Source organism: Ochotona curzoniae, unplaced genomic scaffold (assembly GCF_017591425.1).
Source record: "Ochotona curzoniae isolate NIBS_2020 unplaced genomic scaffold, NIBS_Ocur_1.0 contig_1302, whole genome shotgun sequence".
NCBI classification, from domain to species: domain Eukaryota; kingdom Metazoa; phylum Chordata; class Mammalia; order Lagomorpha; family Ochotonidae; genus Ochotona; species Ochotona curzoniae.
The window spans coordinates 19,266,724-19,291,623 of record NW_024465035.1 but is presented as its reverse complement, the minus strand read 5'-3'; the positions used below and the strand labels follow the sequence as shown (position 1 = coordinate 19,291,623).

General features: G+C 44.1%; 1 protein-coding gene across 4 annotated transcripts in view; it reads right to left on the bottom strand.

Moving 5' to 3' along the window:
- The window catches only part of SCN10A (sodium voltage-gated channel alpha subunit 10), a 78,375-nt gene that overhangs the window by 38,476 nt on the left and 14,999 nt on the right, over positions 1 to 24,900 (bottom strand). For 3 of the 4 annotated variants that reach the window (XM_040965476.1, XM_040965470.1, XM_040965484.1), the window contains exons 4-12: positions 12,959 to 13,087; positions 12,317 to 12,408; positions 10,607 to 10,807; positions 10,166 to 10,229; positions 8,234 to 8,375; positions 7,913 to 8,110; positions 6,657 to 6,827; positions 3,079 to 3,372; positions 2,239 to 2,350 (exon numbers count right to left, since the gene is read on the bottom strand). In XM_040965476.1, the coding sequence (XP_040821410.1) occupies positions 2,239 to 2,350; positions 3,079 to 3,372; positions 6,657 to 6,827; positions 7,913 to 8,110; positions 8,234 to 8,375; positions 10,166 to 10,229; positions 10,607 to 10,807; positions 12,317 to 12,408; positions 12,959 to 13,087 (1,403 nt within the window). The remainder of the gene's footprint in view (positions 1 to 2,238; positions 2,351 to 3,078; positions 3,373 to 6,656; positions 6,828 to 7,912; positions 8,111 to 8,233; positions 8,376 to 10,165; positions 10,230 to 10,606; positions 10,808 to 12,316; positions 12,409 to 12,958; positions 13,088 to 24,900) is intronic. The other variant, XM_040965492.1, reaches the window with a different exon arrangement.

Genomic DNA, 24,900 nt, shown 5'->3' with positions numbered 1-24,900 from the left:
TTGCTCTTGCTTCTACTGCAGTGTTGGGCACACACATTTGATTCATTGCAGTCTCAGGCTTGCTGTCCAGATCTATGGAGTGACCTTACCTAGGCTCTCACATGACTGTCTAACTTCATTTTTGCTCTCCTTATCCATAAGGGTCTTTCTCACACATCGCATCTAAAACTGCCCCTTCTTCTCCCTGCTCTTGGCTTCCTGCCCATCACTTTCTTTCTTCTCCCAGTTCTTATCACTACTCTAATTCTACTTGTGTTTATGCTCTGGGTGCCTTTGCATCTCAGGATGTGGGCTTCCCCAACAGCTGCTTCCATCATGTTCATTAAGGAGCCCTGGAGCTCGTAAGAACACCAGATCCATAACGGCAAGTGCTCCCTGCTAAGTGAGTGCTCCCTGCTAAGTGAACAAATGACAAGAAGAAAAGAACTGTGACAGTTCTAGAGAACACATGAAAAGGCACACTCATTACTTGTGGTTAGAGGGAAAACAGAAAAAAAAAAAAACACCTTAAGCAACGAAACAGACATGGCAACATTGTGAAATTGTGAAGTTCTATCTAGCCATAAAAATGTTAGGATTGCAGATACCACTACAATCAAAAGTGCCTATTAAATAATTAGTTGTGAAAAAAATAATAATAGTCTACACCCCTTGTTGCTTAAGAGTGGTAAGAGCATTTGGTGCAGCAGTTAGGTCGCTGCCTGGGACACTGCCATCCCATATTAGTTTCTTTGCTTCCTATTCAACTTCCTATTGATGCACACTCTGAGAGGCAGCAGTGATAGTACAATTATGTGGGTTCTCACCATCCATGTGGGAGATCTGGAGGAAGTTAAGGATTCCTCGTCTTGCCTGGTATTTGGATGGAGTGAATCAGTTTACAGAATATCTCTATCCACCTGTCTCTCTCTTTCTCTGATGATGCACTTTTAGAAAAGGAGGAGTACAGGTGGTGAGAAATGCAACTTAGCAATTTTCTTTTCCTCTTGGCTGCACTACAATCCCACCCTGGATATTTTTATTCCAGTTAGTTCAAAGGCCGTGCCTGAGATTGAGGAAGTCATGTTTGTAGGAGGCTTGAGATGCTCCTTAGTCACTGCCAAGTGCACTTGACTTGAGTTGTGGTTTCCATGTGGTCTCTGACGGGAGAGTCATGGATGGCTTTTTCCATCTTCAGTTCTCACTCACTTTCATCCGTAACCTTCATGGTGATGGAGAAGTCATTGCACAGCAACTCTCCTTCTCTTCTGCACCACGCAGTGCTGTCTAGAGGCTGCTTGGGGCTGTCTCCACCCAGGAATACTGCTGATTGGCTCCTGTGCCATGCTTGGCTTTTTGGTCCCTTTCTAAGGTTATCTGTTTCTTGACTGGCCTACAAAGAGGCCCACATATGCTCTTCTTTCAACTTCCTCCATCATGTTAGGGCTTTCTGTTGCATGACACACCCTCTACCTAAGCGAGGGCTTATTTCAGGTTTGGGAGGAAAGAGCCCAACTTCCTCAACATTTAGACTTCCCTTATCTTTCTTCTAGTTCCGAACAGGGGGGAGGCTTATGACTGGATGCGATCAAGGCTACCTTCTCCACAGCCTGAGGCAGAAGAAAAGCTACAACAGAAAAGCCTCACTCAGGTGAGGGATGAACCCATGCCCCATGGGCACTTGGGTGGGCAGGTGGTCTGGGCTCTGTGCCACTCTTTTCTGCCATCCTTGGGTTGGTATGAGCACCTGGAACTTCAACACAGCCCTGGAGAGACTGAGTGGATTCCCATTCTAGTATCAGAATTCACAAAAATTTAGTGGAAATGACTGGTTCAGTTGACTCCAGTTACCTTTTAATGGGGTTTTTGGTAGAAGTCAATTCACAGTCATGAAAGTTACAGCCATGAAAAGCAGGATAATTTGGTCACGTTAGGGAATTTGACTATTAATCTCCCGGCGAGGTGCCTGGATTTCTCTGGTGCCTGACAGATCACTCTGTAAGACCTAGTTCTGTCGATAGAGAGAGCACCTGCTCCGGAGCAGATGTACAGTGGAGCAAGAGATGGACCAGAGCATGCCATTCATTGGATTCCTGTGATTTTGAAAAAAAGATGCAGAAGAAAAAGCAGAGAGGGGAGGGATATCTGGGATATTTTGGATCCCTGGACACAGAGAGTGTCCACTGACACAAGTTGGGGGCCTTTCTTCTGCTGCTCACCACAGTCCAGTGGATGCATGTTCCCATGGGAAGCTCTTACCTTCGATCACAGAGGTCATGATGCTGACAACACTCATTGCCCTTTGGGTTCGGAAGGGCTCATCTAAGTATTCCGCTGACAAGAAAGCCTTCTTCTGGGCTGCATCAAACGCCTGCAGAGACAAAGACAGGATTAGGATACTGTGGCCAACCAGGTCTTCAGTGGCATCTAGGAGCCTCACTAGTTGTTCAAGCCCAGCCTACATATATGTCAATTCTTTATTGAAATTCTCTCTACTTGCCCATTGAGTGATCAGTCTGTTTCTGGCTGGAACCCTGAATCACGTGACATTCGATCAGAATTGAGGCAACTCTGTAAAACTTATCTGAATGTGCCAGTGCTGTAGTGAAGTAGGTAAAGGTTAGCATCTAGCCTGGTTCTAGTCCTGGCTGCTCCACTTCCAATCCAGCTCCCTGCTAATGTGCCTGGGAAAGCAGTGGAAGATGGTCCAAGTTTTTTAGCCACTGCGCCCACATGGAAGACCTGGACGAAGTTCCTGGTTCCTGGCTTGGGACTGACTAAGCTGTCGCTATTGCAGTCATTTGGGGAGTGTACCAGTAGCTCAAAGATCTCACTCTGTCCCTCTGTAACTTTGTATTTCAAATAAATAAATAAATAAACAAATAAATAAATATTTAAAGAACGTGTCTAAGTAAGTGTAATCATATAACAACCTCTTTGTAAGTCTAAAATTTGCTCTGTCTCCTTTGTTAGCCAGAGGGTAGATGAAAAACATCATTACTGGCACTGGAGGCACAGTACAAGTTAGAATACTTTCAGTGGTGATACTCAGGGTTTTTTGGCCAAAGGTCTGTATCTGGAAGGCATTCACAAACTCACCGAGACTTCTGGAGCTCCGGGGATGGGTTCACCAGTGGGCAACATGAGGTGTCCATCTTCTCCATGCCCTGTGCCAGGATTAGGGCGTTGAGTGAGTGGGCTCCTAGGGAGGGGGCCTTGCTGGCCAGCATCTCTGCTCAGCAGCAGAGAGCTCCGATGGCTTTCCTGGTCTCCATGAAAGACTCCATCATCTGGGATCCCATCATGGAATGAGGCATCTCGGCCAGGGGCTCGGTAGTGATACACACTGCCATGGCTAGCCCGTCGTATTCCAGAGTTGAGGCCTAGGAAAGACTGGGCATTGCCCCCAAAAGAAGTAGAAAAGAAGCAGACTGGAAGCTAGTCCTCCAACAAACATATTACCTGATAATTTCCTCTACTTTCTCACATTCCCCCAGGCTCTTTGTGACCTTCCCTTGCTAAATAAAGGCAAAATTCAAAGCTTGCTCTAGGTAGACATGGCAGTGGACAGGGAACAAGAATATTTTGAACAGACGTGGGGACGGCCAGAAAAGAGACGAGATGACAGAGTGTTTAATATCAGCATATAGATTTTCATGGCCAGGGGCACGTCAGAGGACAACTCATCAACTGGATGGATCAATTGGCCATAGGGTTACATTCCCTTCACCAACTTCTCTGGTGATGTTATGACCAAGGAGAATCTAATATGCACACAGTATTGAAATATGAATGAGTGCACTTTATTTTCTGAAAATTAGGTTGTACAATTCATTAGATCCACGCTGCATGAATGTAAGCATTTGTGTTGCAAAGCCGGAGACAAGAGTTTTATTGTGTAATGAACTTCTAGGATCCCTTGAGTCAGGCTTTGAACCATAAACAATGAGAGATTGAAAGAAGAGTTGTAGTCTAGTTTCCTGGAAGAATAATGCCATTCCTCCAAATCAATAAGCAATTCCCATCAAAATCTTCCGCTGAGGGAACTGTGTGGCTTACCACCATCAGAGGAAAAGAGCTAATTCACAGACTCAGGATCCCCTGAGAGAATGTGGGATTGGCCAGTTCCCATGACCAATGTGGGAGCATGACTGAAATAAACTACTAATTCTGACCTCAATACTTATTTAATAATTAAATTTTGATTATACTTCTTGATGCCCTCTCCTTCCTGAATGTCTTTTAGTTACTAAATTACTAAGCTATCATGACAGTTAGGGTTTTTCTTGTTTCTTTCCTTATTCCACAGGACTGAAATGTCCATGCTACACAATTTGGAGCCCAGTCCTCTTCAGTAAACACTGCTACATGCCCACTGTAGAATAAAGCATTCTTTGCCTAGAATACATGTCTAAGGACTACATCACTCATACAAATCCCTAACGTTTTCTTAGTTTGGAAGCAAAAGATCAGAATTGACAAATCCATGTAAAAGGTCAAAACATGAAATTACCTGCACTTCAACACCAAACAAACCCATGAAGGTACTAAGACAACTGGACCTGGTATTGGACAACCCATGACCAATAACTTTATAATTTCTTTTTGAAAAATTGGAGACAATTATCTCTGAGCTTAAAAACTAAGATGGACTGAAAATGCATTATCCAAGAAGGCCAACTTGTCTCATGTGGATTTTTGAAAATGCCCTGTCTCCCATGTCTTACACCCAACCACCGTGCCATTGCCAAGAGTAATGGCATTATATATAAACTGCCTAAGGTCTGTTTATCAAAGGAGCATGGTCAGAGGAGGAAGTGGATATCTTCCCCCAAGTCTGTTAGCCTTAAAGAAATGTCCATGGATAGGCATTTGGTACAGCAATCAAAATGCTGTGTGAGATGACTGCACCCCGTAACAGATTGCCAGCTCTGTTCCTGATTCCAGCTGCTTGTTAATTCACACCCTGGGAGGCAAGAGGTGATGACTAAAGTGTCTGGGTACCTGTCATCCACATGAGAGACCAGGATTGTGTTTCTTGGCTCCTGGCTTTGGCTTAGTCCCAGCTGCTGCAGGTATTTGGGGTGTGACCCAGTAGATGGGAGATCTCGTCCTCTCTCTTTTTATTAAATAAATCAATAAGCAAGAAATACTCAAATGTCTGTCTTTGTATATATACATCCTTTGTTTTTGTCCTCAAAATACTCCTCTCAAACTCTTCCTATGTCTTCAATTATCACTCGTATCCATTGTTCCTTTCCCACCCTCATAAGAGTGTGGCTAATAGGGGAGTCTTCAAAAAAGCTGATGGAAACATACATTATGGAAAAACTATGTGTGGCCTTCAAAGGTTTTTTTTTGCCATGGGACAAATATGTCTTAGCTTAACTTCCACACACTTTTTGAAATATCAATGTATTCCCCGTAACTCTATGCATATGCTTTTAATACAGCATCTGACACATGACTGCTTTTGTAGAGCTTTCTCAACCCAGGCAGGCTTCCAGAAAGAAACCATATTTTAGTCATATCTGTGCATTAATCACTAGTATTGTTGAGTGAAAATGAGACACAGCCTCTCTTTTTTTCTTCCTGATGGGTAAGCACACTGGCCACATGGTTGCAGTTGTTAATCTCTGTGGGGTCAACTCCATGGCAGACATCAAAGCCCAATTCAGAGTCATTGACATTGCTCTGGAAACTGATTCATCCTAGTCTGTGTTTGTTGGAGGCCAGGTCAAACACCCTGTAGAACATCACAACTGCAGGTTGTGCATGTCAGCTGTTTCTCAAAAGAGGCAGAGCAAGAGAGAACAGGGCACAGGTATAGCTCAGTGCTTTGGTGTGGGTGTGCAATCAAGTCCAGAGTTACGTGAGTATTTCTCTGTATGAAATACACATAAATCTAGGGTTAAAGGTGTGAGGCTCTTCTTCCCTTGCAACCAAGCTGCCCCCCCCCCCGCAAAAAATCCTTCAGGTGAACATAGGAAAAGAGACGTGGATGTGGGAAAGAAAGGACTAGAACCTTGAAAAGCCACATTGACCCCTCCCACCTTTGTGTATTATTTGTATTGAAAATACACTCCCACAAAGAGGGGGTTATAATTCAGGTCCATGAGAAGGGTGTATTAAGCCACACAGGCAGAGGGAAGAAATTTGGAGCGGGATTTTGAATGTGAACACTGGAATGGCAGGTAGCAAGTTACAAGGGGGTGAGAGTTGCTGCAGGGCCTTGGGTGAGATCCTGTAGCTATATTCAGGCTGGAGTGTGTCGCAAAGACGAGTGTCCACAAAACATGACACCTAGAGCTGTGGGGCCAGAAAGCAGCGAGGGTTTGATTTCAGCACCACAGACAGGGCATCCCTTTCATCCCTAGAACTGTCATTCAGTGCTGCCCAGTCCTGCAACTAGGGAGTGGTCTTGGATCTCTCTCTCCCTTTTCCCACTTCCCAAGATCCCAATCTTATTCTTCACCCCATTGCTCCCTGAAAATTCTTTCAGTTTATCCATTTTCTTTAACCGCCATGTCCCCCCTTCTTTTTTGTTTATGCCATCATTTGGTAGGGGGTGTGTATACTTCTAAAACATCCCCCTAGTCTCATGCCTCCAGCTTCTCCCATTGGGCAGGGCATCCGGAGAGGCAGGCAATCTTTCAAGCCAAACAGGAGCTGCTTACCATCCTGCGCTGATTGTAATGATCAGATTGGGGTAGCTTGTTGTCATCTGTGGAGCCCTCTGATACTCTTGGCTTCGTTCTGTGCCTTCTCTCATTGGCATTTTTGGAGGCTAAAGGTGACCCACTGTGGGAGTGGAGGGAGGCGGTGTCAACCCCCAGTGCTGTCAGAACCTGCAGAGAGAAAACAGCAGCTGCAGCTGCTGGTCTGTTTTTAGTGAGCACTAGCATAAATGTGTCCTCCAAACATGATGGGTCTGAAGTAGAGCAGGTCAAAGGTGAGGGACCTGGGTGGTAGTGGGATTAGGACATGGCAAAATGGCCATCTCTGGCTTGCCTCCTCATCCAGAGCTCAGAATCAGCGGGTGGTTTCTCACAAACAAGATCCCAGTGACAGCAATGGATTGACTCAGACTTTCAGCATGTTGCAAGAGGCTGCCTGCCCCTAAGATGAGTACAGGCATGTCAGTGGTCATCCTTCTTGCCTCCAGGAAGGGCCACCTCTGTGATGCATTTCCTACTGCAGAGCTTGCCATGGGGCCAAGCTAAAGCTAGCTTCCAGCTGAGATCACTGTGCTTAGTTTCACCCTGCTATAGTTTGGTTGTGGTTCATCCCTCAAGGTTTTATGTATTGGGCCCCAATTCCTTAGTGTGGCAACAAGTGACTTCATGGAACCTTTAAATGATGGAGCATATTTTGATTACTGGAGGAATGTACTCAAATGGGACTAAGATAATTCTTGTGGACCTCTTGGTAGTTCTAAAGGGAGGATTGCTATAAAAACCTGAGTCAGTTTCCATCCAACCTCCCGACTACCTGTTTCAAAATGGGATTACTAACTCCTGCTTGTGGTCCCACAACTGCCCTTCACCATGATGTGAGTTAGCTAAGAAACCTCTACAGAGCTGAAGCAATGCAGAAATTATGCTCTTAGATTCCCAGAACTGTGATTTAAACAGGCCTCTTTTCTTCATAAGTAGCCTGTTTTGGGTACCTTGTTATGGTAAACAAAAACCAAAAGAAACCTCCACCCCTGCTTCCTTCATGTCCCTTCTCTCGAGAGCACTCCTTCAAGACACTTGTACAAGTACCTTTATGTGGGTTCTTCTTTGAGAAAACCTGATCTTAGAAGTCTCCTTGTGTGAGATGAGTCTCCCCTATAGTGTCCTAGAGTAATAACCTTAATCTAAGTGCTGGTCCAGACTTTTATCCAACAATGCTGCCTATAATTGAATCCAGTCTCCTGTGCTTCACCAACCTCCTGTTCTTTTCGGAGAACCTCGAGGGCCTCCTGGAACTTCTTCTCCTTTGCTTCAATTTCAGCCATGGTTGCCTGGTTTTGCTCCTCATATGCCATGGTGACCACAGCCAAGATCAAGTTGACCAGGTAGAAAGAGCCCAGGAAGATTACAAGCACGAAAAAGATCATATAAAATTTCCCAGAAGCTCTCAGGGTCTGCAGATTCAAGGAAAAGAAGAGACCTGTACCTTAGCACCCTGGGTTTAACGCGAGTCCCTCCATGTAGCTGACCCCCCCCATAATCCAACCAAGCCCACATTGGGAAATGCAGATCAATACCTGCTGGTAGAGGCGTTCCCAGGAGTCCTGTGTCATGAGGCGGAACAGAGAGAGGAAAGCCCAGGCAAAGGAATCGAAGCTGGTGTAGTCAAAATCTGGGTTCTGAGAAGTTTTAAGGCAGATAGAACCAACAGGGCAGTGGCTGCAGCAAAAACAGAGAAGGTCAGAATGGTGTGGCTCCTTGCTTGCTGGGGGCCGGGCAGGTTGGAGTTGTAGGTTGACATCAGGATTTGAAGTCAGAGATGAGAGTTTGTCTTTTTTAGCTGAAGAGCTAAGACATATGGTCTAACTCAGTCTCCCTCATCCATGAATTGAAGATGCCAATATTTGTACTTCAGAGTTTTTTTATTGTTGTTAACATTGTATTATGTGATACAGTTTTATAGGCACTGGGGAGTTTTATGATCAGGGAATAGCTGGGGAAGGTCAGCAGGTGGCTCAGACATAACCCCATCACATGTCAGATGCTTTACAAGTTTGCACCAGGGAAGATTAACTTGGTAGCAAAAATACTGAGCTTGTTGGATTATCTGCAGAGCTGCCTATCAAAGGAGCCCTCACATTAGCCCTGTTCACTGATCATTATATCTAACAATGGGGAATGACAGGTCCCATTCACTGAGTATTTCCTGCGTGCCTCTCCTTACCGTAGGTGCTATACAAAGATTATAATAGAATCATCTCAACAATCCTTTATGTACAAAGAAACTGTAAACCTTTTTCCGTAGAGAAGTCAGGTGGAGGTGGGTGGGAAAGATGGGCCTTTCTGGTGTGCTGCCTGAACACTTTCTGCCCATCTCACTCCCAGTGGACAGCACGGTAGGCAAAGCTAAGGAGTTCTGGAATGTTCACCTTAGCTACCGCCTCTAGAAAGTCTTCCCTCATCTTGTCATCTACCATGTCCTTTTGCCAGCCCCTGGAACCTCTAGTACAATGCTTATTCCACACTGCATGGTGTTTTAAATGCATGTGTGAGAGGTCTCAAACTGGAAACATATAGGCTGAATTTGGCCCCATGGAAATATTTTGTTTGGCCTCCAAAATGGACAACTTCATCAAATATGTAGTGAAATTTAGAGTTGAGAGAGTTCACATAAAAATTTAGGTTTCCTGTTTTTCTTTCAAATGTCAGGAGAGCTGGAAGTAGTGGACCCAGATTTCCACGGCAACCCAGAGCCTAGCAGAGCAGTGGCTGCCCCTTTAGAGGAGGGCATGGACTCTTGGTTGCTATGGTTCCCATCTGGCCTCCCACTCGTTGGCTACGTCTCTGACCTCTGTAAGAATCTGAAATTGCACAGTCTGATGCATGTGCTTCTTCCTCTGCTACACAGCACTAATGAAACTCATACAATAGAGTGAACTGTGATGATTCAAGGTAGAAATGTTGACATGACTATATGGTAGCTTCTCCCTGGAGTAGACCTTTTGCAAAAATGCCTGCAATACTGCTTCTCCCCACATGCATAACTCTTGGCCATCTGATTTTGCAGCTCCTTCCTTGGTGAAATGAAGCCTGTTTTCCCATCTTTTGGACTGGCCTATGACTTGCTTTGGTCAACAGAAGCAGAAAGTATGCCACTGTGCCAGTGCTAAACCTACCCCTCAAAAGCTCATGCATACTTCTATTCTTTCCCCTTGGAACCCTGCCTTTGCCATGAGAGCCAATTCTCTCAGCTCATCAGTCCATTGTCTGGCTGTGGATGAGCAGTCCATGCCCAGCTAATTCCATCCCAGGAAGGAACAAAGTCATGAGCTGCATATGAAGTCATGAAATCTTGGTATTGTGTGAGGACATGGGTCATGGTTTATTCATTGCCACATTTTCCTGGAGCCTTGAGAGCCAGTTTCTGCTCTCCACCTCCCTCCCCGCCCCCGCTCCAACCCTGGGTAAAAACACCTGCTATGTCTGGGTGCGGTCATCTCAGTACTCACCCTGCATCAGATCCATTTCCGCACAGTAAAGGCTCATTCGTGCCTGACTTCTTGATTTGGTTCTCTGCCAAAGAAAGAAAGTGCTGAACGCCCCCTGCTACCCCACTCCCCCTCCCGATGGCCTGGAGCCCTCCAAGAAGACATTGGGGTGGCTGGTGTCTGGGAACTCAGTCACACCTTGGAGGAGGAGCTGAGCAGACAGATGGAACAGGCCTGAACAGTGCATTCACTGTTTACAGTTCACTTCCTTGCTGTAGGGATACTGGGGGACACATGTAAGACATAATTTGAAAGAAGCCAATCAGCAGGCGAGAGGACTCAAAACACTTGTGTTGGCCTGTGCAGGTGTGCAGAGCCCTCAACTCCACTCCCCTCTTCCCCATCCCAGGGTCTGTAGGGTCCCTGGGTCCTGACTGCATTCTTGTTCCCTGCGGCAGATACCCAACTCACCTGCTGCATCAAGCGAGTAGTTGGCATCTTCATAGAGAGCAGAGACATTCTTGATGCATTTGTTCTTGAGGTTGCCCTTGAAAAGCTGCAGGCCCACCAGAGCAAAGACACTCAGGCAGAAGATGGTGAGGATGGTCACATCAGCTAGCTTCCTCACCGAGTGGATCAGGGCTCCCACGATGACCTTTAGTCCTGTGGGTGGACATTGGTGACACTCCCACATGGATGAGGGCCATACACAGCTTCAACTCTCCCATCCGCACAAAGCCCAGGGAAGTGTCCAGCCCAGCATCTCCCCCTGAAGCTTGCACCTGCCTTGAGAGGCGGGCAGGCAGTCAGGAGCCCCACTTGTGTGTGTGTGTGTGTTTCTGTTTCTCTCTCTCTCTCTCTCTCTCTCTCTCTCTCTCTCTCTCTCTCTTTCTCTGGCCATACTGGGAGAATTTCCTGGGATAGAAACACAGGGAGTCTGAACAAGAGTTCCTTACAGCTGGGCACAGCTGGCCACAAAGGGGACCCTGCCTGGTTGGAGAGAGAATCACAGGCAGCAGGGAGAGCTTTGTCCAAGCAAGCCATCTCGGGTCTCTCCTGGGCTTGTCATGTTGCTGGGCAAATACTTCACTGGGAGCCACATGTGCCAACATGCAGTGGGTGTGTCTGACACTGGAAGAAAAGCCCCAGGGGACCATCAAAGCAGCAGTCCCCACTTGACACTCAGGGTGAAAATGTGGTGGGGCTGGGGAAGTCTGGAAAGATCCGGGAGTCTCCTTGGGGAGGCGAGTCTGTGGGAGAGCCCTGTGGGATGAGTGTGAGTTGCATGATGAGAGGAAGACAGGCTCTGGCAAGCAGCAGCATGGCCCAAGTGAAGAGGTGAGCAGGTGTGGAAGGCCTGGAGCATCTGCGGAGCCACAGGTGGGTTCTGGAACAGGAAGCAAGGTGGGTAGTTGCAGAGATGGAGTCTGGTTAGGCTAGGGAGTCCAACCAAGAAACAGGATCTTCCCTGTTGAGGGCTGTAACCTTCCTTGCAGGTTTGTGCAGAGAAGTCTGGCAAAGGCTTTTGAATGGTTGCCTGCAGAGCCCATGTGGAAGGCGAGAAGAGACACCCATTCCAGGACCAGTATTTCTGTTTTACAGGGGAGGGGGCAAGGAAGGTGTTGCAGCATGTCATGGGGAGAGCTCAGGGTCCTGCATCTGTACTCTAGCCTCGTCATCCCCACCACCTATCTGGTGGGAGATGAGAAGCAGTGGCTCAGCCAGTGTGGACAAGAGCAGGTAAAGGAGGCCCTGACCATGGATCTTAAGGGATTACCTTTATGTATGAGTTCTCTGGAACTAGGAACTCTCTGATTCTTTTATCATCTGCAGGTTCAAAGATAAGGTTGGGGCTCAAGCTCTTAGATCTACAGAAATAGAGGAGATACCAGCACCCCAAACTGCTTCCTTTCTCTGCTCCCTCTCACTTGCAAGTGTGGTGCATGGATGAAAACCAAACCCCGCAGAGAGAGGATAAGGTGAGGACACGGACTTGTCATTTCTCACTGCTGGGGCCACATGGAGTGTGGGCAGAGTGCTGGCCTAGGTAAATCGGGATGTGAGGTGTCCAGCTAATGCCTGGCCTCTTCACTGGTGACAGCAATCCTTCTCCTAGAACCCCTTAGGGATCTTGTGAAAGCCAACGCGCACCCTATGATTCCATGTGCTCACCTGGGATCACAGAGACTGTTTTCAGTGCCCTGAGGACTCTGAATGTCCGCAGGCCAGAGATACCACGGAGATCCTTGGCTATGGCCACATATCTGTGGGACCAGAAGGCAGTCAGCATTTGTGCAAGGAGAGGGTCCTGGGAATGCAGGCAGCCTACTTGAGGACAACCCGGGGTCACATGAGCCTAGGAATGAAGCTGGGAATCCAGAAACACCACTATTCTTGGGCTGACACTTCTGGGTTGGTCAATGGACCACCAGAAAAGATGTGGTACTCAAGGAGACCTTGAGTGATATGTAGACAGATGGTTCTGCACACATGCAGGCTTGGCCAGTCCATCTCCTTGCTGAATGCCCACAAGAAGGCCTTGCCAGTGGGTACAACTTCAGGTCCTGTATGGTCCATGCAGACAACTCGGATTTGACATCTAATTTTCTGGCCCTGTAGAGCTGACCCTGAGAAGTAGCCCCCAAAGTAGCACTCTGGGACAAGAAAGTCCCCGGCCCTAAGAGAGTGCAGAAGGAAGCACAGCTGAGATGAGGAAATGGCTCCAGCATACAAGCCTGGACCACCTGCAAATATCATGTGACCACTTCCCCGCCCCTAACCGCACTCATGTCTTCAGCACCAGGAAATACTCACGCCAGGGTAATGACACTAAAGTCGAGCCAGTTCCAAGGGTCTCGCAGGTATGTGAACTCGTTCAGACAAAATCCCCTGGCCACAATCTTGAGCAATGCTTCAAATGTGTAAATGACAGTAAAGACAGTCCTGGGCAGGAAGACAGAGGAGGAGAGTCAGTGATGGGCAGAACTCAGAGAGTCCTTCTGGCTTCAGGAGGGAGCGAAGTCACTGGGCTTGTTCCTGATGAAAACCGGGCCAAGAATATCTTCAAGGTGGTGGAGAAAAACAACAAGGCAAGGAGACAAGGTGCAGGCAGGGAAGGTCAAGGGGGTGCAAGATGAGATGGGGAGGAAAGGGCTGTGTGTGGCAGAAACCCAGGCAACCTCTGAGGAACAGGGACCTGGTGGAGAACCCCCAGCCAGAGGGGAGCGGGAGGCACCTCTCCCAGCCTGACAAGGAGACGAGGTGCCTGATAAGGCCTCATTGTATCTTTTCCTTTCAAATGCCTCTAATCTGACTTAAAAAAAATTTTTTTTTTCATAACAAGCATCACCAAAAGTCTTTTTTTCTAAAAGAAGCTTTTGTACAACAAAGGAAATAAGTAACAAAACAAAGAGATAACCAAGAGAATGGGAGAAAAATATTTGCAAATTAGTTATCTGACAAAGGATCGATAGAAACCTACAAAGAACTGAAACAACAACCACCACTAATTCCAAAGTCTCCAGTGAAGATTGGGCAAAAGATCTGAAATATTTTTTAAAAGAATTTGTACTTCTGGGCCCGGCAGTGTGGTCTAGTGGCTAAAGTCCTTGCCTTGAGCGTGCTGGGATCCCATATGGGCGCCGGTTCTAATCCCGACAGCTCCACTTCCCATCCAGCTCCCTGCTTGTGGCCTGGGAAAGCAGTGGAGGATGGCCCAATGCTTTGGGACCCTGCACCTGCATGGGGGACCTGGAGGAAGTTCCTGGCTCCTGGCTCCGGATTGGCACAGCAGATGGAAAATCTTCTTCTCTATCTCTCTTCCTCTCTGTATATCTGACTTTGTAATAAAAACAAATAAATAAATCTTTTTTTTTTTAAAAAAAGAATTTGTATTTCTAATGAGTCATCAGCTAACGTGCTATATTGCTGGCTTAGGGAGCCCCAGGAATTCAGGTGCACCCATGAACCACAGATCACTTTCAACACATTACAAAAATTTAGTAATAAATTTATAAACATGTACTCTGGCAAGAAAAACAGACTTTTGACTACACGTGGAAGATGGAGCTCATGTACTTGCCCCCAGCCTCTGTGAAGCACTTTTGAAATGATGGACAGAGGATTTCCTTTAAAAAGGAGGCAGAGCTAATGGAGCACAGACACGGCTTTTAGAAACCGGAGTGCAGGCTGCTGAGTGGGAACGGATGGAGTTGAAGACCAGCTCAAAGTGGGCAGCGCCCAGGAGTAAGGCAAGTGGCATCATGGAGCCCAGACCTGCTTGTGGTGAGGAAAGCCTTGTGGCATTCGGTGCCAGCAGGATGGCAATCTGTTCAGGATCCAGCTGGGCCTTGCATGCTGATGCCAGCTGTGTAGTAAAAACTGGCTCTACGCTGCAGATGGCGGTTTTCTGAGTGCTGACCGAGAGGGACAGAGCGGCCTTCTGACATTTAGGCAGGGAGGAGAGGAGTGTCTGAGAGGATAGATTTCCCAGTTACCCTGACCTGCTCATTACATGCACTCCATACATAAACACAATAAAGAAGAATAAAGAAATGATAAAAAATAGTTGGTTAAATATCAAGAAAGGGGAGGTTGACATATGGAGAGGCAGGTATCCATTGTCCATTCTGCTCCTCATGAAGACAGTACATCCCCAAAGGTGTAGTGATGTCACGATCAACAGCCAGCCCAAGGGGTACCAGGACTGTGAGTGGTGCATCTCATACTAAAACCCAAAGCAGCTAACCAGGCGGGAAAGGAAACAGAACAAGACACAGGGCAGGGAGCAGAAGAAAAGTTAGAAAAAAATATTACTGATATTCTCTGAGAGTTCAGAACTGAGAAATTAATGCAAAGTTACAAAAAGAACAGGCCCCCAAAATATTTTGAAAACAAAAAAACCAGAACAGCAAAAAAGCAGAACATTAATAGGGGCTGTGAAGAGTTATGGATGACATGTAAAAAGTGGAACAAAAAGCAGACATGGGTACAAGATTAGAGAATTAGACTAGTGGATGCGACTAAAAAGAGATCTAGAAAGATACAGAGGAAGAAACAGACTGAGGGAAATTATGAAAAATTAGTTCAATAAAGCACCTCAAAACCTGAAGGCTTAACTATTGAGTCAAATACAGTCATACGTTTTTTGAGAAAACAAAAAATCAGAGTATGCATCAAGGCGCAGCATCTCAAAATCTCAAAGCATTGAGCACCCAGAGGAGGATTCAACTTGCTTGTGAGAGGGCAAACATAACAGATAACGCAGGAGGGACTGAGAATACAAACACCACCAGCAACAGCAGGGGAGAAGATGAGGAATGCCTTCCAAACTCTGCAAGAAATATATATATTCTACTGCCAATTGCCTTCCCCAAGGGTAAGATACATAATGACAGACCCGGAAACTCTCAGAAAGTTTATTGCCCACTTTCCCTTCTGCACCCAAATAGGGAAATTACCCATAAAAAAGAATGACATGAAATCCAGGAGAGAGGCAAAAGGAATCCCCAAACGGGATGGGAATTACAGATCTTCAGTAAAGATTCAGCTCTCAGAGACTACCTGGGTCAGGGTGAGGCAGGAAGGATTTCCCAAACACACACACCACTGGCTGTCCTCCGATGAGCTAAAGCAGAAATTAAACATCTGGAAAAACATTTGGGAACAAGGTATGGTACAAATACACAGAAACGTGAGTTCATAAGGAAGTCAAGTCAGCAGTTCCAGGGAAAGCAGAACTTGTGCAAAAGGAGTGTTAGTGTGCACAGCCATAAGACAGCCAGGCAAAGTGCATGCTGTTTGACCATCTTGCCGAAGTCGGTGGCTTAACTATCACAGGAAAGTGAGAGTCAGAGGCAACGTGTATTCATTTACACACTCATTTCTTCCTGTTGTGTGTCGTTGGGAGCCAATAGCAAACCATCCAGAATGGAGAAATTAATAATAGTAAGAGTTACTGGAGACAGGGAAAAATGAACAGATGATGTAAAAAAAAGTGAAAGTATTGGCTTCTGGAAAGATGGGATTAGGACAGGCAGGTGAGGCACATAAAACTGCTGCTTTAAAATCTTTCGAGAACTGTCTGACCTTTTATGCCACGAATATGCATACCTTCAACAAAGGTACAAATCAAATGACAAAGCTAATTCCAGCAATCGCTTTCCTTCTACAAGAGGAGAGCTCAGGTGTGACGTCAGTCGTGGGAGAGGGCTCTGGCTGCCTGCCCATCGGACCTGTCAGCTCCCGTGTTGTGCTCTCTCCCTCACTCCAACTCTTTATCTTTTCTAAATTAGAAATTCCTAAATCAGAATTACAAGCTGTTGGGGACTTGGGCAGACATTTCCAGCTTTTCAGACCCAACACAGACCCAGAAACTATGGAGCAAGGCTTTTCTAAAGACTATTTTTAGAAGACAGCTGAGAGCTGGATGGTTGAACATCCTTGGCTGGCACTGGGAGCCACCTCTCCATGTCCAAGGGTGGCGTTGGAACGTGTTTTCCAAGGTAAGTATTTGGGTTCCTGACACTGCTCTTCAGTCTGAATAGATCCTGATGGTTAATCATCAGAAATGCTGCTCTGTGGCTCCGTGAGCTAATATTCGATCTGCTAGTGCTGGCAACTCATACAGGCACTAGTTCATGTCCTAGCTATTCTGCTTTCTCCAGCTCCTTACTTATGACCTGGGAAAGCATTGGAGGATGGCCCAAGGCTTTGAGACCCTGCTCCCACATGGAAGACCTGGAAGATGCTCCTGCCTTTGGATCAGCTCAGCTCTGGCTATTGAGGCCATTTGAGGGGGAGGTGAACCAGCAGACGGAAGATCTCTTTTCCTCTCTTTGTTCTTCTCTCTATAAATCTGCCTTTCAAATAAAAATGAATAAATCATTTTTTTTAAAAAAAGAAATGCTGCTCTGTAGGTTCCAAAATGAAAGAACCATACTGTTGCAAATCCCAAGAGATCGTTGGGACACATTGCATGTATCCAGAGGGATGGTTCTTTAAAGTGTTTGTTCCTTGCTTTGAAAACAGGCAGAAACCTGTTTTGCAGGCCACCCAGAGCACCCATTTCAGTCACCATTCCCACTCCTCCCATGGCACAAATCAGGGTCTGGGGGCCTGTGTGGGCCTTGCTGGTTTCCCTGAGCAAGGTCTGTGCTGCTGCAAGAAGCAGTGCCTTCCTTTTGTATGATGATCCGTTCCTTGTCTGTCCTGTGGCCGGAGCTTGTTTAGCATCAGTTCCACATACCTCTTTTTGTTTTGCATTTGGTTACTCCCCAGATGACCACCATAGCCAGGGCTGGGCCAGGTTGAAGCCAGGAGCCAGATGCCCTATCCTGGTCTCCTGTATGGGTACAGGGTCCCAGACACTTGGGCCATCTTCCATTTGCTTCCCAGGCACATTAGCAGGGAGCTGCATTGGAAGTGAAGCAGCTGGGACTTGAACTGGCACTGTGATGTATTTATTGTAAGCAGAAATTTATCATGCTGTATCACCATAATATCAGCCTCCAACATGTCATTGTTACAGAATTTTGGTAAAATACACACAACAAATTTAACACCTTAATAATAAGTTTACAGTTAACCGTCATTGAGTACATTCACAGAACTTTTTTGTCATCTCAAATGGCAATGAACAATAAATCCCATCCCCCACTCACTCCTTGGACATTTCTGCTCCACTTTCTGCCCGTGTGAATCAGATACTCCACACTGATGCAGTCACACAAGATGGGTCCTTTAGGGTCTGGCTTGTTTCACTTAGTATAAAGTTGTTCAACTTTTACCAGGTTGTGGGCTGTATCAGAATCTCATTTGTGTTTAAAGCTCAGTGGTATCCCTCTGTTGATCTATTGACTGTGATTTCTTGCCACCTTTTGGTAATCTTTTAAAGTTTTGTAGTTTGATCAGATTAGATGTCTCTTTGAAAATGAGCTTCGTGAGAAATAGGACAGGAACTAAGCACATCTCTCTCATATTTTTGGTGCACATTGTTAATGTGTTAATGGATAATAATCTGGATGCCAGGACAATAGAATCACTGGTGTGACAAAATTCAATGAGCATTACTCCCTGGTGCCCGCTTTCTTGTACACATTTTTACCTTCTTTTTCAGATTATTCACAGCTGTTGTCTACTTGTCTCACGACAGACAGGCTCGCAGTTTATCTCTGTATTGGAGTTCATTCATTACTTCTGTTTAAGAGCTTATTTCATGTTGTATAATTTACATGTAATTTCTTGTTACTATTACACTTTTGCATGTCAATTTTGAGATGATGATTCATTTTTTTTGTGAATTGTGGTATTATGCAATTCTAAAGTAACCAGGGCAAATGCAAATCTAGGCAGCTAGCAGATGACAATAGAATGCATTAGTTCAGAAAAGCAGTCTGGGGTCTGTGGTGTGAAGGAGTGGGTTAAGCCATGGATTAGGATATCAGCATCCCATATTGGAGCGCTGGTTCGTATCCTGGCTGCTCAGTTTTTGATACAGTTCCCTGCTAATGTGCTTGGAAAACAGCAGAACATGACTGTTGAGTATGAACTCAAGATATTGGGCCCCTACCATGTCTGTGGGAGAGGAGAATGATACTCCTGTTCTCAGCCTGGGTTTGGCCTGAATCTGGCTGTTGGCAGCCATTTAGTTGCATCAAATGAAAACCTACAGGAAAACTGAATTCAGCAAGAGTTTTAGCAAATCTATCAGTGTAACCTATTGTATTAATATATGAAAAAACTACAGTATAACTTTAATAAATACACAATTGGTAAAAGGTCAATATCCATCCTTAATGCAAATCTTAAAATAGCAGCAGAAATGTCCATAACTTGATAGAGAGCAATTGTGATGACACCATAGACACCGTGTTGACAATGAAGCATTGGTTTAAAACCAAGAGAGGGTCTGGTGTGATACCATAGTGGCTAAATCCTTGCCTTGCATGCCCAGAATCCCATATGAGCACTGGTTCATGTCCTCACTGCTCTACTTGCCATCCAGCTCCCTGCTGATGTGCCTGGGAAAGCAGTAGAGGATGACTCGAAGATTTAGGACCCTGCCCCCACCCACATGGAAGACCTGGAAGAAGCTCCTGGCCCCTGGCTTTGGTTAAGCTCATTTCTGGCTATTGCGGCTAGTGAACCAGCAGACAGAAGATCTTTTTGTCTGTCTTTCCTCTCTGTAAAATCTGCTTTTTCAGTGAAAATAAATAAATCTTTGAAAAAAAAAAAGACAACACAGGAGAAACAGAAAGGCACTATTACAGCGTTTATTGTGCATAATGCTAAGGATCCTGATCAATTCAATAACAAAGATAAGTGACATAAAAATCATATGTCATTCAGATGATAGAATTGCCTAAACAGAAAAACCAAGAAACCCTCTGGAGGAGTATAACTTGCTAAGAAGCTCAACTGTTACTTGGTGGGAAAAAAAAGCAATATATAGAAATTAAGCATATTAACATATTGTAGAAATAAAAGTAACTACTGGTTAACCTCAAGTGCAATGTACATATTGATAAGACTTTATAAAATATTATTAAAGACTATAAAAGAATTTATGAATTAAAAGATGTGCCTGCTAATGTATGAGATTTAATACTGCATATGTAATTTTTCCCTTGGAAATAAATAAATTAAGTGCATTTCCAATAAAAGCTTCAGTATTGTTTTAAGAAAAGGCTTAAAAAATGTGACATTTTGGGCCAGTGCTGTGGCAGAGTGCATTAAACAATCGTGTGCAAGCTGGCAGCTCATACATGCTGGTTTGAGTCTCAGCTGCTCCACTTCTGATCCTGCTTCTTGCTAATGTGCCTAGGAAAGCACTGGAAGATAGTCTAATTACTTGAGATCCTGCATCCATGTGGGACAACCTGATGAAGCTCCTGGTTCACAGCTTCAACCTGATCTAGCCCCTGGGCCAATGTGTCCATTTGGGGAGTAAGCCAGTCAGAGGAAGATCTCTGTCCATCTCATCTGCTTCTCAAATAAATGAAGCTTTAAAAAACATGATGTTCAAATTGTTAAGGAAAAGTAGAGACAGGAAGGCCCAACACTCTTTTTAAAAAAACCAACAAGAGGAGAACAAGAACCAATAAACCCAGGTTTTTCAGCATTTATATTAGTGTGTGGTTGACTCAGAGAGGACAAACATGATTGGGAGAAATAGATTCCACCAGGCATCGAGAGCATGGTGGTGACGGTGATGATGACCTATAAACATGAGGTTAATCTCATTGGTGTTGTGACACAGCAAGCTAAGCTGCCACCATCCCACCTCGGTCCAAGCTGTTCCACTTCTGCTAATGCACTTGGGGAAAGCAGTGGAGGATAGCCCACATGTTTAGGTCCCTGCCACTCATGTAGGAGACCCAGATGGAGTTTCAGACTCCTGAATTTAACCTGGACCAGCCCTGGCTGTTGCAGCCATTTGAGAAGTGCACTAGCAAATGGAAGATCTCTCTCTCTCTCTCCCTCTTTCTCTGTAAACAACAACAACAACACAAGTAAAAAAATTTTTTTAATAAAAAGAAAACATGAGGTTGGGATAATACATAGAGGAAACACTACCTAGTGCCATGCACACACAAAACATAAATTTTTGGAGAATGGAACACCTAAATGTACAAAGGAAAAGCATGGCTTTTAGGTAAAAGTATCTAACAGCTTCAAGGAATATCACATAAAAGTGAAGAAAATGAGCGAATCAGATCTATATGTATTCACTTACGCAGATCTCAAAAACAAAATTGGTTTTTGAAAAAAAGTACCTGATCAAGAAGGACTGATTTTTGCAAAGTATCAGATAAAGCACATATAGTATCACAGCACTTCTGTACATTTGAAAAGACAAAACATAAAAATTCCCCCACTCTCGCTGCGCCGACATTCATTCCTATTAGATTCACGTGAGAAAGCATTTATCTTTCCCCTGTGATTTTCCTTGCAACCACATTGCTGCCATTAGCCATCTTCTGCAGAACCTGAGAATGGTTAGATACGGGTGACCTGGGGCTGCCCAGGAGTCCCTTCAGTGTTTCTCTTCAGTGTTTCAGGGTAGGGAAGGGAGGGGAACTCTGTTTCTGCCTCTCCCACATCTCTCATCTCATTCTAGTGTCTAGTCTAGAATGTCCTTCCACATTTGGGCTTCACTGAATCTCTCTTTTCTTTCTGAGCGCAACAAGATGATGAAAAATGATGTATGTATCTTGATCTCCCTACAAGCAGACAGACAGGCAAACAGGGAGCGACCATTGTCACAGAAGACAGCACAAAGCTGATCTTCTTGAGAGGGATAATGGAAGAAAGGTAAGGAATGGGAGACACTTGGTATCAAGAACATGGTGACAGGTGGGCTTTGAAGTCCTCACTGGGTGTAACTTAATCTTCCACACAAAGTGATACTTGGAACTCCAGTTTATCTCCAAGCATGTTTACTTTCTTCCCCTGAGCCCAAGAGATACAGTGAACACCTTATAGCTGGTACCAGCTTCCATTTCAAAAATAAAATCTAGGCCAATAGTTTCCACAAGGCACAGCAAAGACCAGGACCGGATAGTAAGATTTCAATATCATATATATATATATGTGTGTGTGTGTGTATGATGTGTATATATTTATGTATATGTATATATATGGAAATTTTATCAATAATTCATTTAATACAAATATTTCTTCAGGAATAGATTTAATAGTTAATGGAAATTAAAATTGGTGTGGTTTTTGCAGTATAATGTGGCAAAAATTTAAGTCACACATTCTTTTAATCTGGCAATTCTGCTTCTGGCATTTCATTCCTCTATTCATCCATATCATATGTAGAGAGATGGATGTAAGAGGAAGAGAATTCATGAGATAATTATTTGTGCTGACAAAATATGAGGCTATGCTGATTAGAACCTACATGGTTTCCAAGTGGATAGCAACTCAATTTTGCTTTGTTCTGTCAAGTAAAATCTATTCAGCCAATGTTCATGGGACTTTCACAGGGAGTTCACTGATTATTGGGGCAGTATTGATATTTTAACATTTGGGAGTCTTTTATTACATTTACTTGAGATGTCCTTAAATTTATTTAGCAATTTAAAACTTTCTGTTAAAATAGTCATTTTTAAAAGTATGTAATTTGTATGCATATTTGTATAATAACTTTTCGATTAGCTCTACTATTTTTTCTATTTTCTATTTTTCTTTTATACTTTCCTCCTTCTTTTTATTTATTATTATCTTTCTAGTTTTATCAGAAGTACTTAACTAATTTCATTTTTTTACTGATATAAATGCTGTCTGCTTCAATGCTATGAATTGTCCCAGGAATATATTTTTAACTACATCTGACAGTTCTGATGAAACTGCTCATTCTTCAGAGGTTTTTAAAATCACCAAGTAGAAAATCTTGTTACTGTCATTTTTATTTGCTTTTGTTGCTGTTTTCTAATTGTTTGTATTGCAGTGTGATCACAGAAATTTTTCTTTATTAAGTCCATTTTTTGGGATCTTGTTGAGGTTTTCCCTACATGAGATTCTAGCCTCTAAGCTACCACATCCTCAGATTCACCTTATTCATCGTATTATTTGGGTCATCTATGACTTTCCATACTGTTTTATACATTTGACTTTCTAACCTCTATGATGTTTTTGGTTATTTACCTTAAAACTCATAATTTAAGATTTATGACTATTATTGCCACAATATTTGTTGCAAATATTCCAATTACTGTTATGGATTATTTTGCATTTGCAAAGTATCATTTTTGTCCTATTGAGTACATTTTGGTCTAAATTTGATCTTTTCTGAGATTAGGAGTGTAACTCTTTCTTTCTGATTCCCTTTGCTTGTATCATTCCACACTCTTGAATTTCAGCCTTTCAATATCATTTTGAGGAGTATATTTTTATTCAGCATATTGTTGGATATTGTTTTGCAATACAATACAAAATTTTCAAAGAAATCCATTTCCATTTGTTGACATGTCAAATTTGCTTACTCATAGTTTTCATATATTATTATCTTATTTTTTCAAGAAAAATATTTATTTTTATTGGAAAGCAGGAATTACAGAGAGAAGGAGAGATAAAGGCAGAGAGAGAAGGTCTTCCACCAATGGGTACCCCTCAAGTGGCCACAATAGCCAGAGATGAACTGATCCAAAGCCAGGAGCCAGGAGCCTTCTCCAGGTCCCCCACAGTGGTGCAGGGCACCAAGCATCTGGGCCACACTTCGCTGCACCTCCAGTCCGTAAGCAGCAAGCTGGAGTGGAAGTGAAGGACATGAACTGGCATCAGTATGGGATGCTGGTGTTTGAGGAGGCAGGATTAGTTTGTTGAGCCATGGCACCAGACCTTACGTGTTTCACATTTAATAGTTTTAACAATAGTTCATTATCTGATATGTTTTCTTTGCTTGATTTTTGGTGTCCAATTCTTCTGTTTCTTATAAGAGTTTGTATTTTTGATCTAGGGATGGTCTTAGTAAGTATAAATTCATATAAATTTATAGTTATAATTAGGACCATGTAACATATTACTCATGATAGGCTGTTGCTATAAATAATATCTAATATTTCTGTTTAGTGATTCTTTTCTTTTTCTGTTTTAGCTTTCATCTCACTTTATTTAATGTTTTACATGTCTACCTCTATACTGTTGAATATGTCTGCTTTTCCACTCCTTGATTTAGTAGCTTTAAAGAATACTCTTTAATTTCACGCTATTACCCAAACAAGGACACATGGACCAAGGCTGTCCTGTGTCCTTGCCTGTCATGTCTCTTCCTGTCCTGCGGACACAACCAGGGCCTGTGCAGTTTGTGAAGGGGCAGAGCTTGATCCTCACTTTTGCCTTCTGCAGGCCCTACTATTTATTGGGTGCTGAGTGCATACTGATGAGTTCCCCTCCACCCACTCTGGTCCTCCTAGACTGCTGTGCCATCTTTTGTCCTCCATGCTTTTCTTTTCCTTTCCATTTGCTTATATATATTTCTGTTTGAACAGATCTGTTCTTATTCCCATGCAGTCATTTTTATTGGCATTTTTGAAGGATGAAGAAGAACGGATGCATGCTATCCTCCATATCTAACCAGAATCCACAAATATCTCCCAAATAACTCATTTTGAGCAAGGACACTTTGCATTAAATGATCAGAAGTGGCATATAAATCATATGACTCATTATCTCAGCTGTATTAAATAAGATCTTGTGACTAGGTCCTGAGCAGAGTCAGGATGGTAGAATAGGGTAAGGACACATTTGAACAGAGAAACATTAGCAAGGGTGAAGCAGAGAAGGCACATTCCAGGAAATAGAAGAGGACAGACTGATAGCAGAGGGACACCTGGAGACTGGTGGACACAAGAAAGCAGAGGAGACGATGGTGTGATCTTGCAATGACAAAATAACCCAGAAGAATTCAGCAAATGGTGATATGAACCCGTTGGCTGTAGCTCCACTAGCAGCCAGGTGGGAAGGGGAGTTCACTGGGAGTTCAGGAAGTGAATCCAAAGAACTGCCTGTCCTGCTGGTTAGTTTGACTCAAGCAGGAACAGAGAGAGAGCAGTAGATCCAAAACAGGCTATGCAGGAACAGGGTGGATTTCATAACCTAGACCTCTAACAGTGCTGAATCAGGTGCCATTTTGTATAGAGATGCATAGGCTATGGGTCAGGACTGAACTCATTCCTGGCTCAGTGAATTGTATCATGGCATCCTACAGATTCCCCCAAAAATAGGTCCGGGTAGCCCCAGACCTAATG